Source organism: Oncorhynchus gorbuscha, linkage group LG08, assembly GCF_021184085.1.
Source record: "Oncorhynchus gorbuscha isolate QuinsamMale2020 ecotype Even-year linkage group LG08, OgorEven_v1.0, whole genome shotgun sequence".
NCBI classification, from domain to species: domain Eukaryota; kingdom Metazoa; phylum Chordata; class Actinopteri; order Salmoniformes; family Salmonidae; genus Oncorhynchus; species Oncorhynchus gorbuscha.
The window spans coordinates 298007-312767 of NC_060180.1; the positions used below are offsets into that span (position 1 = coordinate 298007).

General features: G+C 44.1%; 1 protein-coding gene across 1 annotated transcript; it reads left to right on the plus strand.

Moving 5' to 3' along the window:
• Nucleotides 1-1122: 1122 nt before the first annotated feature.
• On the plus strand, nt 1123-14041 carry LOC124042217 (serine/threonine-protein phosphatase 2A 55 kDa regulatory subunit B delta isoform-like; the record flags this gene model as incomplete). The annotated part of the gene is made up of 7 exons (XM_046360637.1): nt 1123-1204; nt 2363-2475; nt 2959-3136; nt 4382-4570; nt 7968-8041; nt 10726-10817; nt 12768-14041. Coding segments are annotated over 7 exons (1008 nt in total), but the record flags the coding sequence as incomplete, so codon positions are not given.
• Nucleotides 14042-14761: the final 720 nt, after the last annotated feature.

The following is a 14761-nucleotide window of genomic DNA, read 5'->3' on the forward strand; positions in this document are numbered from 1 at the left end:
CGACATAGAAGTGTTACACACTCATGACCTTGTTGTTGTTGTCTCTCTCTCAGCCGACATAGAAGTGTTACACACTCATGACCTTGTTGTTGTTGTCTCTCTCAGCCGACATAGAAGTGTTACACACTCATGACCTTGTTGTTGTTGTCTCTCTCTCAGCCGACATAGAAGTGTTACACACTCATGACCTTGTTGTTGTTGTCTCTCTCTCAGCCGACATAGAAGTGTTACACACTCATGACCTTGTTGTTGTTGTCTCTCTCTCAGCCGACATAGAAGTGTTACACACTCATGACCTTGTTGTTGTTGTCTCTCTCAGCCGACATAGAAGTGTTACACACTCATGACCTTGTTGTTGTTGTTGTTGTCTCTCTCTCAGCCGACATAGAAGTGTTACACACTCATGACCTTGTTGTTGTTGTCTCTCTCTCAGCCGACATAGAAGTGTTACACACTCATGACCTTGTTGTTGTTGTCTCTCTCTTAGCCGACATAATCTCAACGGTTGAGTTTAACTATTCTGGAGAACTACTAGCGACGGGAGACAAAGGAGGTCGTGTCGTCATTTTCCAACGGGAACAAGAGGTCAGTTAACTATCAAACAGACATAAATCAATAGGAAAAAAAACAATGTTTAAGACTAAAACGCACCTTGAAAACAACATTAGTCGGATTCATCTTTTAACGGAGCATAATGTACAAAATCATATTATTATTATTATTTATTTTTTAAGTGCATTTTTGTGGTGGTTGTGAAATATAGTCGTACTAATAATGAGCTGGGTTTATTTCTTTCAGAGTAAAAACCGTCCTCATTCCAGAGGGGAATACAATGTGTACAGCACTTTCCAGAGCCGTACTAATAATGAGCTGGGTTTATTTCTTTCAGAGTAAAAACCGTCCTCATTCCAGAGGGGAATACAATGTGTACAGCACTTTCCAGAGCCGTACTAATAATGAGCTGGGTTTATTTCTTTCAGAGTAAAAACCGTCCTCATTCCAGAGGGGAATACAATGTGTACAGCACTTTCCAGAGCCGTACTAATAATGAGCTGGGTTTATTTCTTTCAGAGTAAAAACCGTCCTCATTCTATTTGAAAAGAGCCATGAACCGGAGAAAAAAGCTTAGAAATCGAGGAGAAAATTAACAAAATAAGATGGTTACCTCAACAAAACGCTGCACACTCTCTGCTCTCGACGAACGGTAAGTCACGCAGCTCTCGTTACTATTTCTGATTGCGTTCAGGTCAAGGTGATGACTCTTCAGCACCACAGACGTTCCAAGGAACTGCGCTGAATATTGAACTGGAAAGGTCGCTTATTAACCTCTGTCGTGGAAATGTCCTGTATTACCAAATCCATGAGAGAGAAACCACCACACAAGTCAAGAGTTGTATCATAAAGTCCATCTTTAATTATATGAGCTTCACCATAAGCCCTGTGACTTTCAGATCAATTCAGTGTCTATAAATTAATTCTCTGAGAGTCCTTACAAAACAGTTCCTGGTATCATTTATAGCCAAGACACACACATCTGAACTCACGTGACAAATAACAGATCTTAGGAACATTGCACAAAGGAAGACGGCATTAGCTATAAATTATTGTTCAGTTTACTCTCTTAGACGAGGTTCTACTTCTCGTTCTTGGTACAACATAGTACCAAAACATTACCTCGTCCAATGGCATATATCAATTGTCAATCCTCGATACTCCCATCTTAAATACACCCCCTCCTGGACAAGCTCACTGAGAGGAGTGAGCCTCTAGGTCATATACTAGGTCAAGATAAGGTCAACCTCAGAAGGGACATGTAATAGTGAACCTCTTAGGTCATATACTAGATCAAGATAAGGTCTACCTCAGAAGGGACATGTAATAGTGAACCTCTTAGGTCATATACTAGATCAAGATAAGGGCTCAGAAGGGACATGTAATAGTGAACCTCTTAGGTCATATACTAGATCAAGATAAGGTCCTCCTCAGAGGGACATGTAATAGTGAGCCTCTTAGGTCATATACTAGATCAAGATAAGGGCTACTTCAGAAGGGACATGTAATAGTGAACCTCTTAGGTCATATACTAGATCACGATAAGGTCATCCTCAGAAGGGACATACAACAGTTCCAGACACATTCCCATAAGAAGACAAGCCTGACCTCTCCACTCTCTGGGGTCCAAGTAACTTTCCCTCCCACATAAGCATTATTATGTAAATGAAACATCTTATTTATCAATGTTAACTAACTCATTCTGATTCTGCTGCCACACTCCTTCCTCTGAAGTGTTTTGACAGACTGGAAGGCCAAGGTGACTGTAAACCTGTGCTATAACACTGACATGGCCTTTTTCCCAACCCAGACAAAACCATCAAGCTGTGGAAAATCAGCCAACGGGACAAAAGAGCAGAAGGCTACAACTTGAAAGACGAGGATGGAAGACTGAGAGATCCTTTTAGAATCACGTCGTTACGGGTATGTCTCCTCTCGTTCATCACCGTTTACCTGATATAGTTTTGAATGATCCCGTTCAGGGAAATATTATTCTTTCCTAAATTTTACCCCCTTTTCTCCCCAATTTCGTGGTATCCAATTGTTAGTAGTTACTATCTTGTCTCATCGCTAAAACTCCCGTATGGGCTCGGGAGAGACGAAGGTCGAAACAGAACCCAACCAAGCCGCACTGCTTCTTAACACAGCGCTCATCCAACCCGGAAGCCAGCCGCACCAATGTGTCGGAGGAAACACCGTGCACCTGCCGACCTGGATAGCGTGCACTGCGCCCGGCCCGCCACAGGGGTCGCTAGTGCAATATAATATTGCGATATGTAACCGACTCCGACTCCCCCCCCCTCCTCTACTTCACTACTACATGTGTTTGTCATCTTCAGAAAAGGAGCGAACTGCAGGGTTTTTAAAGGTGGTATATCGTCATAATAAAAGGGTTCTTTGTTGTAGGTGCCTGTGCTGCTGCCTATGGACCGGATGGTGGAGGCTAGTCCGAGGAGGATATTCGCTAACGCACACACATATCACATCAATTCTATCTCTGTAAACAGTGATCACGAAACGTACCTTTCAGCTGATGACCTCAGGGTTAACCTCTGGCATTTAGAAATCACAGATAGAAGTTTTAGTATCCTTTTTTAAATCACAAAACATACGCAACATGTATTTCATTTAAATGGGAAGATTTGTGTGGTGTGTGTGTGTGTGTGTGTGTGTGTGTGTGTGGGTGTGTGTGGGTGTGTGTGTGTGTGTGTGTGTGTGTGTGTGTGTGTGTGTGTGTGTGTGTGTGTGTGTGTGTGTGTGTGTGTGTGTGTGTGTGTGTGTGTGTGTGTGTGTGTGTGTGTGTCTACCTGTGAGTGTGTGTGTCTACCTGTGAGTGTGTGTGTCTACCTGTGAGTGTGTGTGTCTACCTGTGAGTGTGTGTGTCTACCTGTGAGTGTGTGTGTCTACCTGTGAGTGTGTGTGTCTACCTGTGAGTGTGTGTGTCTACCTGTGAGTGTGTGTGTCTACCTGTGAGTGTGTGTGTCTACCTGTGAGTGTGTGTGTCTACCTGTGAGTGTGTGTGTGTCTACGTGTGGTGTGTGTGTCTACCTGTGAGTGTGTGTGTCTACCTGTGAGTGTGTGTGTCTACCTGTGAGTGTGTGTGTCTACCTGTGAGTGTGTGTGTCTACCTGTGAGTGTGTGTGTGTCTACCTGTGAGTGTGTGTGTCTACCTGTGAGTGTGTGTGTCTAGTGTGTGTGTGTCTACCTGTGAGTGTGTGTGTCTACCTGTGAGTGTGTGTGTCTACCTGTGAGTGTGTGTGTCTACCTGTGAGTGTGTGTGTCTACCTGTGAGTGTGTGTGTCTACCTGTGAGTGTGTGTGTGTCTACCTGTGAGTGTGTGTGTGTCTACCTGTGAGTGTGTGTGTCTACCTGTGAGTGTGTGTGTCTACCTGTGAGTGTGTGTGTGTCTACCTGTGAGTGTGTGTGTGTCTACCTGTGAGTGTGTGTGTGTCTACCTGTGAGTGTGTGTGTGTCTACCTGTGAGTGTGTGTGTGTCTACCTGTGAGTGTGTGTGTGTGTCTACCTGTGAGTGTGTGTGTGTGTCTACCTGTGAGTGTGTGTGTGTGTCTACCTGTGAGTGTGTGTGTGTGTCTACCTGTGAGTGTGTGTGTGTGTCTACCTGTGAGTGTGTGTGTGTGTCTACCTGTGAGTGTGTGTGTGTGTCTACCTGTGAGTGTGTGTGTGTGTGTCTACCTGTGAGTGTGTGTGTGTGTCTACCTGTGAGTGTGTGTGTGTGTGTGTGTGTGTGTGTGTGTCTACCTGTTTATGTCTATGCCCTTGCCATGTCTTGGTGGTGTTGATCCTTGATCGTGCCCCTCCCCTCCCCCAGACATTGTAGATATAAAGCCTGCCAACATGGAGGAGCTGACAGAAGTCATCACAGCTGCAGAGTGCCATCCACACCAGTGTAATGTATTTGTGTACAGTAGCAGTAAGGGGACCATCCGCCTCTGTGACATGCGAGCTGCTGCCCTCTGTGACAGGCAAAGCAAATGTAAGTCGGTAATATCGTTGGGGTAAAACTTTACAGAAATGTCATTGTTTTAGATAGAATAATACAGTGCCTTGCGATAGTATTCGGCCCCCTTGAACTTTGCGACCTTTTGCCACATTTCAGGCTTCAAACATAAAGATATAAAACTGTATTTTTTTGTGAAGAATCAACAACAAGTGGGACACAATCATGAAGTGGAACGACATTTATTGGATATTTCAAACTTTTTTTAACAAATCAAAAACTGAAAAATTGGGCGTGCAAAATTATTCCACTCCCTTAAGTTAATACTTTGTAGCGCCACCTTTTGCTGCGATTACAGCTGTAAGTCGCTTGGGGTATGTCTCTATCAGTTTTGCACATCGAGAGACTGACATTTTTTCCCATTCCTCCTTGCAAAACAGCTCGAGCTCAGTGAGGTTGGATGGAGAGCATTTGTGAACAGCAGTTTTCAGTTCTTTCCACAGATTCTCGATTGGATTCAGGTCTGGACTTTGACTTGGCCATTCTAACACCTGGATATGTTTATTTTTGAACCATTCCATTGTAGATTTTGCTTTATGTTTTGGATCATTGTCTTGTTGGAAGACAAATCTCCGTCCCAGTCTCAGGTCTTTTGCAGACTCCATCAGGTTTTCTTCCAGAATGGGTCCTGTATTTGGCTCCATCCATCTTCCCATCAATTTTAACCATCTTCCCTGTCCCTGCTGAAGAAAAGCAGGCCCAAACCATGATGCTGCCACCACCATGTTTGACAGTGGGGATGGTGTGTTCAGGGTGATGAGCTGTGTTGCTTTTACTCTAAACATAACGTTTTGTATTGTTGCCAAAAAGTTCAATTTTGGTTTCATCTGACCAGAGCACCTTCCACATGTTTGGTGTGTCTCCCAGGTGGCTTGTGGCAAAATTTAAACAACACTTTTTATTGATATCTTTAAGAAATGGCTTTCTTCTTGCCACTCTTCCATAAAGGCCAGATTTGTGCAATATACGACTGATTGTTGTCCTATGGACAGAGTCTCCCACCTCAGCTGTAGATCTCTGCAGTTCATTCAGAGTGATCATGGGCCTCTTGGCTGCATCTCTGATCAGTCTTCTCCTTGTATGAGCTGAATGTTTAGAGGGACGGCCAGGTCTTGGTAGATTTGCAGTGGTCTGATACTCCTTCCATTTCAATATTATCGCTTGCACAGTGCTCCTTGGGATGTTTAAAGCATGGGAAATCTTTTTGTATCCAAATCCGGCTTTAAACTTCTTCACAACAGTATCTCGGACCTGCCTGGTGTGTTCCTTGTTCCTCATGATGCTCTCTGCGCTTTTAACGGACCTCTGAGACTATCACAGTGCAGGTGCATTTATACGGAGACTTGATTACACACAGATGGATTGTATTTATCATCATTAGTCATTTAGGTCAACATTGGATCATTCAGAGATCCTCACTGAACTTCTGGAGAGAGTTTGCTGCACTGAAAGTAAAGGGGCTGAATAATTTTGCACGCCCAATTTTTCAGTGTTTGATTTGTTAAAAAAGTTTAAAATATCCAATAAATGTCGGTTCATGATTGTGTCCCAATTCTTCAGTTTTATATCTTTATGATTGAAGCCTGAAATGTGGCAAAAGGTCTTCAAGGTCTAGGAACACTGTATATTTTGTTGCTAGCAAATCCTAACTGGTATCAAAACTCAACTCGGAAATAAGAGAACAGTGGGTTAACTGGTGTGTTTTCTAGTTTCCCTCTGAACAGTGGGTCAACTGGTCTAGGAACAGTGGGTCAACTGGTCTAGGAACAGTGGGTCAACTGGTCTAGGAACAGTGGGTTAACTGGTCTAGGAACAGTGGGTTAACTGGTCTAGGAACAGTGGGTTAACTGGTCTAGGAACAGTGGGTTAACTGGTCTAGGAACAGTGGGTCAACTGGTCTAGGAACAGTGGGTCAACTGGTCTAGGAACAGTGGGTTAACTGGTCTAGGAACAGTGGGTTAACTGGTCTAGGAACAGTGGGTCAACTGGTCTAGGAACAGTGGGTCAACTGGTCTAGGAACAGTGGGTCAACTGGTCTAGGAACAGTGGGGGTAACTGGTCTAGGAACAGTGGGTAACTGGTCTAGGAACAGTGGGGGTAACTGGTCTAGGAACAGTGGGTTAACTGGTCTAGGAACAGTGGGTCAACTGGTCTAGGAACAGTGGGTCAACTGGTCTAGGAACAGTGGGTCAACTGGTCTAGGAACAGTGGGTCAACTGGTCTAGGAACAGTGGGTCAACTGGTCTAGGAACAGTGGGTTAACTGGTCTAGGAACAGTGGGTTAACTGGTCTAGGAACAGTGGGTTAACTGGTCTAGGAACAGTGGGGTTAACTGGTCTAGGAACAGTGGGTTAACTGGTCTAGGAACAGTGGGTTAACTGGTCTAGGAACAGTGGGTTAACTGGTCTAGGAACAGTGGGTTAACTGGTCTAGGAACAGTGGGTTAACTGGTCTAGGAACAGTGGGTCAACTGGTCTAGGAACAGTGGGTCAACTGGTCTGGGAACAGTGGGTCAACTGGTCTGGGAACAGTGGGTCAACTGGTCTGGGAACAGTGGGTCAACTGGTCTGGGAACAGTGGGTCAACTGGTCTGGGAACAGTGGGTCAACTGGTCTGGGAACAGTGGGTCAACTGGTCTGGGAACAGTGGGTCAACTGGTCTGGGAACTGGTCTGGTGGGTCAACTGGTCTGGGAACAGTGGGTCAACTGGTCTGGGAACAGTGGGTCAACTGGTCTGGGAACAGTGGGTCAACTGGTCTGGGAACAGTGGGTTAACTGGTCTGGGAACAGTGGGTCAACTGGTCTGGGAACAGTGGGTCAACTGGTCTGGGAACAGTGGGTCAACTGGTCTGAACAGTTAACTGGTCTGGGAACAGTGGGTCAACTGGTCTGGGAACAGTGGGTCAACTGGTCTGGGAACAGTGGGTCAACTGGTCTGGGAACAGTGGGTCAACTGGTCTGGGAACTGGGTCAACTGGTCTGGGAACAGTGGGTCAACTGGTCTGGGAACAGTGGGTCAACTGGTCTCCGGAACAGTGGGTCAACTGGTCTGGGAACAGTGGGTCAACTGGTCTGGGAACAGTGGGTCAACTGGTCTAGGAACAGTGGGTCAACTGGTCTAGGAACAGGGTCTAGGAACAGTGGGTCAACTCTAGGAACATCTGGTCTGGGAACATGGAAAACTGGTCTGGGAACAGTTATAAGGTCACTGACTTTAACAGTGGGTTACTGTTTTGTCACTTGAGAGACCTACCTGTTGCTGTTTTGATGGACTGGTTTGGAAAGGTTTGTATGCATTTGTTTCTCAGTCTTCGAAACCAGAGGACCTACCAGGTCCTGATCTTCTCCGAGATCATCTCCTCAATGTCGGATGAGAAGTTCAGTCACAGACTTTAACTGATGACCAGAGACTACCTGTCAGTCAAGGTGTGGGATCTGAACATGGAAAACCGGCCTGTGGAGACTTATCAGGTACTGACTTTAACCTTACCTGTAGAGACCTACCTGTAGAGATCTACCAGGTACTGACTAGAACTTTACCTGTAGAAACCTACCTGTAGGGACCTACCAGGTACTGATTAGAACTTTACCTGTAGAGACCTACCAGGTACTGACTTTAACTTTACCTGTAGAGACCTACCAGGTACTGACTTTAACTTTACCTGTAGAGACCTACCTGTAGAGACCTACCAGGTACTGACTTTAACTTTACCTGTAGAGACCTACCTGTAGAGACCTACCAGGTACTGACTTTAACTTTACCTGTAGAGACCTACCAGGTACTGACTGGAACTTTACCTGTAGAGACTTACCAGGTACTGACTAAAACTTTACCTGTAGAGACTTACCTGCCAGGTACTGACTAACTTTACCTGTAGAGACTTACCTACCAGGTACTGACTGGAACTTTACCCGTAGAGACCTGCCAGGTACTGACTGGAACTTTACCTGTAGAGACCTACCAGGTACTGACTGGAACTTTACCTGTAGAGACCTGCCAGGTACTGACTGGAACTTTACCCGTAGAGACCTACCAGGTACTGACTGGAACTTTACCTGTAGAGACCTACCAGGTACTGACTGGAACTTTACCTGTAGAGACCTACCAGGTACTGACTGGAACTTTACCTGTAGAGACCTACCAGGTACTGACTGGAACTTTACCTGTAGAGACCTACCAGGTACTGACTAACTTTACCTGTAGAGACCTACCAGGTACTGACTAACTTTACCTGTAGAGACCTACCAGGTACTGACTAACTTTACCTGTAGAGACTTACCAGGTACTGACTGGAACTTTACCTGTAGAGACTTACCAGGTACTGACTAACTTTACCTGTAGAGACTTACCAGGTACTGACTAACTTTACCTACATTCCTCTGGCTCTAGAGCACTGCGTTGTGTGGTATGTATGTAGTATGTGTAGTAGTATGTTTTTATCACATTTTGAATGAATTGCAGTGGTATGAACACAGACAGAAACAATATGTATAGTGAACAAAGACATCAACCCAACATGCAACAATTTCAACACTTTTTACAGTTCATATAAGGAAATCAGTCAATTGAAATAAATCCAATGGGCGCTGATCTATAGATTTCACATGACTAGGCAGAGGCTCAGCCATGGATGGGCCTGGGAGTGCATAGGCCCACCCACTGGGGAGCCAGGTACAGCTAGTCAGAATTACTTTTCTCCTCACAGGGGCTTTATTACAGACATAAATACTCCTCGGTTTCATCAGCAGTCTGGGTAGCTGGTCTCAGACGATCCCACAGGTAAAGAAGCCGGATGTGGAGATCCTGGGTTGGCGTGGTTACATGTGGCCTGCTGTTGTGAGGCCGGTTGGACGTACTGCCAAATTCTCCAAACCGATGTTGGAACATTCGATTCTCTGACAACAGCTCTAGTGTACATACCAGCAGTCTGCATGCCAATTGCACGCTCCCTCAAAACTTGAGATGTCTGTGGCATTGTGTTGGATGACAAAACTGCACATTTTAGTGGCCTTTTATTGTCCCCAGCACAAGGTTCACCTGTGTAATGATCATGTTTAATCAACATCTTCCTGTATACCACACCTGTCAGGTGGATAGATTATCTTGACAAAGGACAAATGCTCACTAACGGGGATGTTTGACAACATTTGAGAAAAATAAGCTTTTGGTGCGTATGGAACATTTCTAGGATATTTTATTTCAGTTCGTGAAACAAGGGACCAACACTTTACATGGGACCAACACTTTACATGGGACCAACACTTTACATGGGACCAACACTTTACAAGGGACCAACACTTTACATGGGACCAACACTTTACATGGGACCAACACTTTACATGGGACCAACACTTTACATGGGACCAACACTTTACAAGGGACCAACACTTTACATGGGACCAACACTTTACAAGGGACCAACACTTTACATGGGACCAACACTTTACATGGGACCAACACTTTACATGGGACCAACACTTTACATGGGACCAACACTTTACATGGGACCAACACTTTACATGGGACCAACACTTTACATGGGACCAACACTTTACAAGGGACCAACACTTTACATGGGACCAACACTTTACAAGGGACCAACACTTTACAAGGGACAACACTTTACAAGGACCAACACTTTACATGGGACCAACACTTTACATGGGACCAACACTTTACATGGGACCAACACTTTACATGGGACCAACACTTTACATGGGACCAACACTTTACATGGGACCAACACTTACATGGGACCAACACTTTACATGGGACCAACACTTTACATGGGACCAACACTTTACAAGGGACCAACACTTTACATGGGACCAACACTTTACAAGGGACCAACACTTTACATGGGACCAACACTTTACATGGGACCAACACTTTACATGGGACCAACACTTTACATGGGACCAACACTTTACATGGGACCAACACTTTACATGGGACCAACACTTTACATGGGACCAACACTTTACAAGGGACCAACACTTTACATGTTGCATTTTATATTTTTGTTTCAGTGTATATATGTTATTTATTTAAATCTTTAAAATTCTTGTCTCAGGAATGAAAGACAAATTCTTCCTAAAGGCCAAATAAATGAACTGATCCGAACTGTTTTGAATGTGTTTTATATTTTGTATAGGTGCACGAGTACCTCCGTAGCAAGCTCTGCTCGCTGTATGAAAACGACTGCATCTTCGACAAGTTCGAGTGCTGCTGGAACGGTGCTGACAGGTACCGCAAACCAACCGACACGGAACTTTAGAATCCGTTTGAAAGTTATGTTCGTTCTCATAAATGGACCCGCAACACGCAAATAACAAACACCTGCATTACAATCAACGCCTGTATATACACAAAGCCCAGGATCACCTGACACCATTCATTCCTATGTGAAGACTCAACGGCACATTGAAGATAAAATAGTGGGTTAAGATGGCGTCTCATGGAGACGTGACATTGCGCCGTTTGGGCTACTCCAGGAAGTGATGTTGCAGGCTAGCTCAGTGTTGCCTCCTCATTGAGTAACTCTAGTGTAAGGCTGACCAGGGTACTGCAGGCTGCCATTAGCAACTAAAATATCCTTCACTTCTCTGTGTGATTTTTCAATAATCGGTTCAAGGACATCTGTTGTGTTAGAAGCAATTATTAATACCATGATTGTCACCTAAACATTTTATTTACACTAAGATTGACCACAAAGATTGACGTTTTTCCATTAATTATAATGTGTTCTGTTTTCTGAGAACAATGCCTACAGTACCGCAGTCAGCCTTGTATTTCCTTGGTTTCAATGAGAAGGGGCAGTCGTTTTCCCCTGATTACAATTCAGACCTGCAAATTGACTTCCAAGCAAAGACGACGTTACAGCATTACCCTTCTAGAACCACAATGATGTTACAACATTACTCTTCTAGAACCATTGTTACAACATTACTCTTCTAGAACCATGATGTTACAACATTACTCTTCTAGAACCATGGTGATGTTACAACATTACTCCTCTAGAACCATGACGATGATACATTACCCTTCTAGAACCATGATGGCATTACAACATTACTCTTCTAGAACCATGTTACAACATTACCCTTCTAGAACCATGGTGACGTTACAACATTACCCTTCTAGAACCATGGTGACGTTACAACATTACTCCTCTAGAACCATGACGATGTTACATTACCCTTCTAGAACCATGATGACATTACAACATTACTCTTCTAGAACCATGATGTTACAACATTACCCTTCTAGAACCATGATGACGTTACGACATTACCCTTCTAGAACCATGGTGACGTTTAGACATTACCCTTCTAGAACCATGGTGACGTTACATTACTCCTCTAGAACCATGACGATGTTACATTACCCTTCTAGAACCATGATGACGTTACAACATTACTCTTCTAGAACCATGCTGATGTTACATTACCCTTCTAGAACCATGATGGCGTTACAACATTACTCTTCTAGAACCATGCCGATGTTACATTACCCTTCTAGAACCATGATGACGCTACAACATTACTCTTCTAGAACCATGATGACATTACAACATTACCCTTTTAGAACAACGATGGCATTAAAACATTACCCTTCTAGAACCATGATGTTACAACATTACCCTTCTAGAACCATGACGATGTTCTAACATTCCCCTTCTAGAACCATGATGCCGTTACAACATTAACCTTCTAGAACCATGTCGATGTTCTAACATTACCCTTCTAGAACCATAATTACGTTACATTGCCCTTCTAGAACCATGACGATGTTCCAACATTACTCTTACCCCTTTGATGGGTTGCTTTCTTTACACTAGATAAATAATAATATAATAATAATATAATATATGCCATTTAGCAGACGCTTTTATCCAAAGCGACTTACAGTCATGTGTGCATACATTCTACGTATGGGTGGTCCCGGGAATCGAACCCACTACCCTGGCGTTACAAGCGCCATGCTCTACCAACTGAGCTACAGAAGGACCACAAATAAATACATGTAAATTCTTTATCTAGTATTTTTGTCCAGCAGAGAATTTCTATTTCATAATAGGTCTTATAATAATACATGGTATTTATATTGAGCTTTTAAAGGACTCAAAATCACTTTGCAATTGTAGACATTTTTGGGATGTGCAATTGACCTTGTTTTGCTGTTCCTCCTCCCCAGTGCCATCATGACGGGCTCCTACAACAACTTCTTCCGGATGTTTGACCGGAACACGCGGAGGGACATCACGCTGGAGGCCTCTAGAGAGAACAGTAAACCTCGGGCCATCCTGAAGGCTCGCAAGGTGTCCACCGGTGGTAAGAGGAAGAAGGATGAGATCAGCGTAGACAGTCTGGACTTCAACAAGAAGATCCTACACACCGCGTGGCACCCAAAGGAGAACGTCATCGCTGTCGCCGCCACCAACAACCTCTACATATTCCAGGACAAGATCAACTAAACTTAACAACCCCCCCCCGAAACTGTTCCGACCCTCCCTGAACCCAGCCATCATACCTACCTACCGCGAATGGACAGAAACCTCGTACGTTGCATAGTTAAAGAATAGTCGTTAAATCTGTTTAAGGAAACAACAACAGCCTTGTCTGTCCTCCTAATGAAGAAGAAATGTGATGCACTTGTTTCGTTGTGTAGCCAGCCAGCCAGACGCCTGGTCGCCTGCTGGAGTCAGACGGCCTGTTTCTTTAGAGTCTGAGGTGTTGGTTGGTTGGTTTGCGTCCCCTGTCTCGTTGTGAGGGCAGACGGAGGCAGGCAGGAGCTCCAGGTCTGACTCTGGACAGACTTACCCAGGCCTCACTGCAACAGAAAGATCAATGGACAGCGGCTCGACGAAGAGGGCCAAAAAAAAATGTCAGTTTAAAGTTTAGTGTATTTATTTAAAAGTCTGAGCCTTGTTTGACTTCCTTCGATGACACATTATGGAATAAGGAGGAAATGTGTGTTGGAAGATGAGATATTAGTCTCTCAACTGTAAATCTGGGCCTTGGAAGAAACTGAAATTAAATTAGCTTAAATAAAGTAAGGTTGCAAATTCCCAGGTAACTTTCCGAAAAAATTCCCAAAGTTTTCCAGAACTCCCATTTGGAAGATTCCCAGAATCTAAAAGGAAATTATCCGGGAATCCTGCCAACTAGGATGCTGGGAAAGTTAGGGGAAATGTTGCAGCCTTACTGATAACATTCCTCCTCCCTGTCCGACTCTCTCAGGCCTCCGTGTTGGACCTGGTTAAGCTCTTCACAGGTCTCCATGTTTGGTCAGTGGACAATTGATTTTGGGTTTTTTTTTTTTTTAAGTTTTTGCTTATTATTATTATTTTTTTAGTTTTTATCCTTTTTTTTCTTCTCATGTATAATAACATTTTACTCATTGACTGTATCTATATAACCGCACCGTCTGGTGTCAACCACTTAATAAAAGTAACGAAAACCACACAACGACGCGTTTTTTACATTCTGAAATCTGAATCTGGGTTTATGCTGTTCTACTTTGCGTGTCATTTGGTAGATGTGGACAGTCAACCTACTGGCCACACAATGCCTTTTCTAAGGCACCTGATTGGCCATTCTCCGTTATTAGGCAGCTCACTACTGGAACTTGTGAGAATCCTGTTATTGGCTTTGTTGTCAGTATTTTGTATTTAACTAGGCAAGTCAGTTGAGGACAAATTGTTATTAACAATGACGTCCTAGGAACAGTGGGTTAAACTGCCTGTTCAGGGGCAGAACGACAGATTTGTACCTTGTCAGCTCGGGGGTTTGAACTTGCATCCTTGCAACAGATTTTTATCTTTAGGTTACTGGCCCAACGCTCTAACCAGTAGGCTACCTGGTTCTAACCAGTAGGCTACCTGGCTCTAACCACTAGGCTACCTGGCTCTAACCACTAGGCTACCTGCTCTAACCACTAGGCTACCTGCTCTAACCACTAGGATACCTGCCTCTAACCACTAGGCTACCTGGCTCTAACCACTAGGCTACCTGGCTCTAACCACTAGGCTACCTGGTTCTAACCACTAGGCTACCTGGTTCTAACCACTAGGCTACCTGGTTCTAACCACTAGGCTATCTTATTAACAATGACGTCCTAGGAACAGTGGGTTAAACTGCCTTGTTCAGGGGCAGAACAACAGATTTGTACCTTTCGGTTACTGGCCC